This window comes from Berghia stephanieae, chromosome 2 (assembly GCF_034508935.2).
Source record: "Berghia stephanieae isolate SIO BIC M18660-M18661 chromosome 2, UCSD_Bste_1.3, whole genome shotgun sequence".
Taxonomy (NCBI): Eukaryota; Metazoa; Mollusca; class Gastropoda; order Nudibranchia; family Aeolidiidae; genus Berghia; species Berghia stephanieae.
Window position 1 is genome coordinate 33,680,578 of NC_088361.1, and position 5,000 is coordinate 33,685,577.

The 5,000-nt window shown below is 36.8% G+C and overlaps 1 protein-coding gene across 1 annotated transcript in view; it reads left to right on the forward strand.

Annotated features, from left to right (window-relative positions):
- LOC144964752 (neural cell adhesion molecule 1-like) overlaps positions 1-5,000 on the forward strand; it is an 87,869-nt gene that overhangs the window by 82,476 nt on the left and 393 nt on the right. The window contains exons 5-7 of the mRNA XM_078899333.1: positions 2,214-2,306; positions 2,978-3,078; positions 4,746-5,000. The exon at positions 4,746-5,000 is cut by the window's right edge and continues 393 nt beyond it. Coding sequence (XP_078755459.1) covers positions 2,214-2,306; positions 2,978-3,078; positions 4,746-5,000 — 449 coding nt within the window. The remainder of the gene's footprint in view (positions 1-2,213; positions 2,307-2,977; positions 3,079-4,745) is intronic.

Here is a 5,000-nt window from a genome sequence, read left to right on the forward strand (position 1 = left end):
AGCCGCACGCGATGAACGTCCGGGTTTCATTGACTATAACTACTCTTTAAGTTACTCCGACAGCTACAATTAGATATTTGGACTACCTGATTAAGCATTGTTTAAAAATCCGAGCATATAAACAGAAAATAATTTGATTATAAAAGGCAACCACTTTTTCGCTATTCCTTTGAGACTTCCGGCTTGAATTCCGTATACGAACGCGATCAATTAATTCATGTAAACCAACTCATTGTGAACGTGGCGTGTTATTCTCAAATCAAATCTAATTCCTCCGGAAAGCGTCCCGCGGTGCCTTCCCATACACTAAGGGTCTTTTCCCATGAACCACCAAAATTGTCGTCATATTCCCTGCCTCGTCCGTTTTACAGATACTGTAATGATACAAAATATAGATTTGTGACCCACCGTCTCGATCGGGTATGACGTCTGAATAAATTGATCCCAATGCCTGCTTATTTTACAGGTCTGATAACCCAATTTATTATGGTTGTCTCATTGTTGTAATGGAAATACTCTCAAACCAATGCAAAATATTCTCCATTACAACAATGTTGAAGCAAGCCCATAATTACCATAGGATATCAACCTGCAAATATGTGCATATTGATTGGTGACATAAGTGTAAATTTGGAATTAAAATTATAAATACTACGAAGGTCGATTTGTGCAATGTGCGAAATGGTATTTCTTCTTTACCGTAATAATTTGATAGTAACCCCAAGCTGCATATGTGTGGATATAAATTCAATTTCAAGCGCCTAGTTCCTCCAGACATAATACCTTTTTGACAATGGGTCACAATAAATGTTCATGATTAATTTTTGTCTGTATTGACCACTACCTTTTGGTGCAACATTATATACTCCGTGTACTTAACAGCGCGGATATATTGACTTAAATTCGGAATTTATTATCTTCAGTTATGTATACAAAAAAAATAAATAAATAAAAAAAAAGGAACCAAAAAAAAAAAACATTTTTAAGCCGTAAGTTGTATGTCTTCTTGTTATTATAAATATTTGGACACACTCCATTATCTAACAAATGAGAAAGGAATAATTGATGGCAGCCATAATAAATAGAACGAACGTTCCACACCCCCTGTTTTGGAGTGCTAGAGGTTATAATAATATGGCTGGAAACCACTATACGATCGACGCTTGTATCACGTGATTCATGAATACAACGATGACGCATAATCAAGACCAATGGCCAATAGGTTTCCTGTACCAAGATGTGATAACCCAAATTGATGATGGCCAGGGTTACAATATCAACATCGGGGCCGGAAAGGGATTCCCCAAGAAAACGCACGCGCCTCTTTCAATATAGGGTCGCTTTTTAAATATCTCCGGGCTAGATTTGCAAATATACATTTGCGAAAGCGTGTTTTGTGGCTTTGTTTGATCAGCGTGTTATCCATTACCCCGTGATGTTGGCTTTATCTATCTGTTTGCGCATACGTTTGGGGAGAACTTGCTGCTTCCACAGAATATTTAATCTAAAAGCTCTTGACATCCTTCAGCCCTATCTTTAATTCTAAAGAATCAATCCTCTGAAGGCAGTCAGATTCAAACAAATAAATAGTTATTTTATGACTACTCACAGTGGAAGTGAGCCTACAAATTTGCTTTCCACTGTTCACTTCCTCATCTCTTTATTTTTTTACAAGCGAAAAAATCTCTCTCTCTCTCTCTCTCTCTCTCTCTCTCTCTCTCTCTCTCTCTCTCTCTCTCTCTCTCTCTCTCCCTCTTTCTCTCTCTGTCTCTCTCTCTTTCTTTCTCTCTCTCTCTCTTTCTTTCCTTCTTTCATTCTTTCTTTCTCTCTCTCCCTCCCCCCCCCACTCCCTCTCTCCGCTCTCCTTCTCTCTATATTTCTCTCTCAATCTATATTACTGTTTCTCTCTCTCTCTCTCTCTCTCTCTCTCTCTCTCTCTCTCTCTCTCTCTCTCTCTCTCTCTCTCTCTCTCTCTCTCTCTCTCTCTCTCTCTCTCTAAGCTTAAAAATAGGATTTGGCAGAGAGCTTGTTACTTTTGGTGCTTTGTTTTGTAGCACAATCTTGTAGATCTAGTACATACACACTGCTGGTAAGCCATACTGATTGTCTTGGAATAACATCAATTCATTGTTAAATCAAACCCTCATTTACGTTCAGTTGTCAGACCTACAAATAAGAACACGTCGACCTATAATTTCATTTTTTACCCCCAGAATTTTCCGATGTTGGCCTATATACATGCATTATCCAATTCAACCGAGACTCAAAACTCGAGCAAACGTTTAAAAGAAACGTTGGAATGCGGGGTAAGCTCTTTTATTTTAAAATGTTATCATCATATTTTGTTTTTGTTTATGTTTCTTTTCAGTGGGAGGAGAGCAAATTCATGTTTGTCGTTGTACAATTTTGATGACGGGAACACGACAAATTATGCACACATAGATAAAGTAGAATGGATTCCCCATCATAAAGTACCATCTAGGGTTAGAGAACCTTATAGTTACCAATATATCGATACCAAAATGAAATTTTAAAAAATGTAAAAACAAGGCATTGTGGGTATTAAATTTTTAATTAAGTATCCTTAATCTAATTGTTCGGAGTAATTCTAAATCAAAGAAGGGACATTTAAGAGTTGTTGTTTGTTAATCCAAACTTCTGATCATGTTCCGATGGCCCAGTTAACCAGAGCGCTCGTCTTCCATGCAAAAGGACAAGTGTTAGATCCAGATAGCTTCAATTCTTTTATTTTAAAGAAAATTAACTCCTCTGTCCACCCAGCAGTGCAGGATAAATGGGTCTTCGGGATCGGGTACTTGGAAGTAGACTAGCGTCCGTCCAGTCCAAACTGTAGTGAACAATTGTTTCCCGATTCCAGGATAAAGAAACACGAACAGACAACGGCTCAATATATATTAATAACTCGTGATCATGCCTTTTTTTATTGAGTGTGATGTTGTTTTGTTATCCTCCCTAGGTAAGCCTTACGTGGAGGCCTCTGAGGCACAAGCCTTGAAAACAGTCACCAACACTTCCATCTCATTGGTTTGTCCTGTATCAACATACCCTGAACCGGAGGTATTGAATGATGATGATGATAATGATGATGATGATGATGATGATGATGATGATGATGATGATGATGATGATGATGATGATGATGATGATGATAATAATGATAATAATAATAATAATAATAATAATAATAATAATAATAATAATAATAATAATAATAATAATAATAATAATAATAATAATAATAATAATAATAATAATAATAATAATAATAATAATAATTGTCATCATCATCATTGACATCATCATCATCACCGTCGTCGTCGTCGTCATCATCATCATCATCATCATCATCATCATCATCATCATCACATCCCACAATGACTATAATCATGATCATCATTAAAACTACCCTAACATATCGTCATATCGTAAAATGACAAATGTAGCTTATTATCGCATCTTGGAATGGCCATATCTTGATCTTCGGTCATTCTAATCAATCAGAGCTACTAACAATGTCTAACTCATAATCACAGTGTGTAAGATTTGCATATACCGTGTACTACACTGATTAAACCCCCCTTTTTTACTTTGAATATCGACGAATTAAGACAAAACTGAACTTGTAAGCTAGTTTCTTGCCTAGAAATGGGCGTTGTAAGGACGGTGACTAATTCGGCTATTTTGTGCTGGTAATATCACCTTCTCTAGTACACGATGGAAGCTAAGATACTAGCCTTCATACTTTCAACGCAAAAGCGTTCCAAAGAGGAAATTAGCAACACATCCGGTATAGATAATACATCGTTGCTTTTAATATTTTAACTTACTTTTGCCATTAAGAATCAAATCACGTGATATTGGCTGTCAACTGATAGACTACAATGATGTCCATGGTCGACTGCCAATTCTCTATTTAGGCCAATGAAAGTTTCATTGACACTCAAACAAATTGAACCAAAAAAAAAAAAAAAAAAAGAAAGTGTGTTCTGATAAATCACAATATTTCAGTCAGTTACAATGCCAGCAGAATAAGTTTTGTCTCCGCTATACTTTCTAATCGATATTGTTTTTTTTGGTTGTTTTTTGACGCAAACCCTTCGGTTTCGAGTCTCCGTTCACTCGCAACTCGCGAGTCGATTAGATTCAGTTTTTTTTTTTTGTTTTTTGTTTTTTTAAATCAGAAAAATGTGTACTTTAGACGATCTGCACTTATCTTAAGTTTTTTAAAGCCAGTGTAAATAGAAACATGGCGCTTTTTGTCTCTGTCATTCGTAACCGACGTATTTTTTTTTCCGATTCAAAGCTTTCTCAATCTAAAAATAGCTGCTATCTTGTTGACGCTATGATGTATCCTAGTAACTAGTCTCAGACTAAGCTTGAAGTCCGGCCTCAGCAACTGACTAAAACTTGGCCAAACTTAGTCCGAAGTTGCCATGATTTTAGTCTGGGACTTGCTTGGTCAGCTCACATGAAATCGGATTTTTTCAAATCCTTGACTAAAGTCAAAGATAGAGACTAAGCGCTAGTCCACGTTTATGAAAACGGGCCCTGATCTTACTGGTATTTCACTTGACTCAGTTCCATTTACTTACCCTGTTTGACTCTGTCAAATTGTGGTATTGGACCAGATACAATATGATTTGATACTTTACAATACTGACACTTATTCAATTAAGATCCAAAGTCGATAGGTAATGAAATATTATTTGATTTTATATCCCCAGGTGTTTTGGAAACGAGGCGATGACATCATAGAAGCGTCTGACCGTTATGTTTTGATGCCATACAATGGCGTTCCAGACGCTAAGCTTGATATTAAGAACCCAACGGAGAAGGACTACGGACAATACGTGTGTCTGACGGAGAACAGCATGGGGAAGTCTGAGTTTTCCATTGAGTTGAATGTCAACGATGGCGACGGCAACACCGGGAATAGCTTTACAACAGGAATTGTATCGATAGTTGTCGGGTTGTTCGTG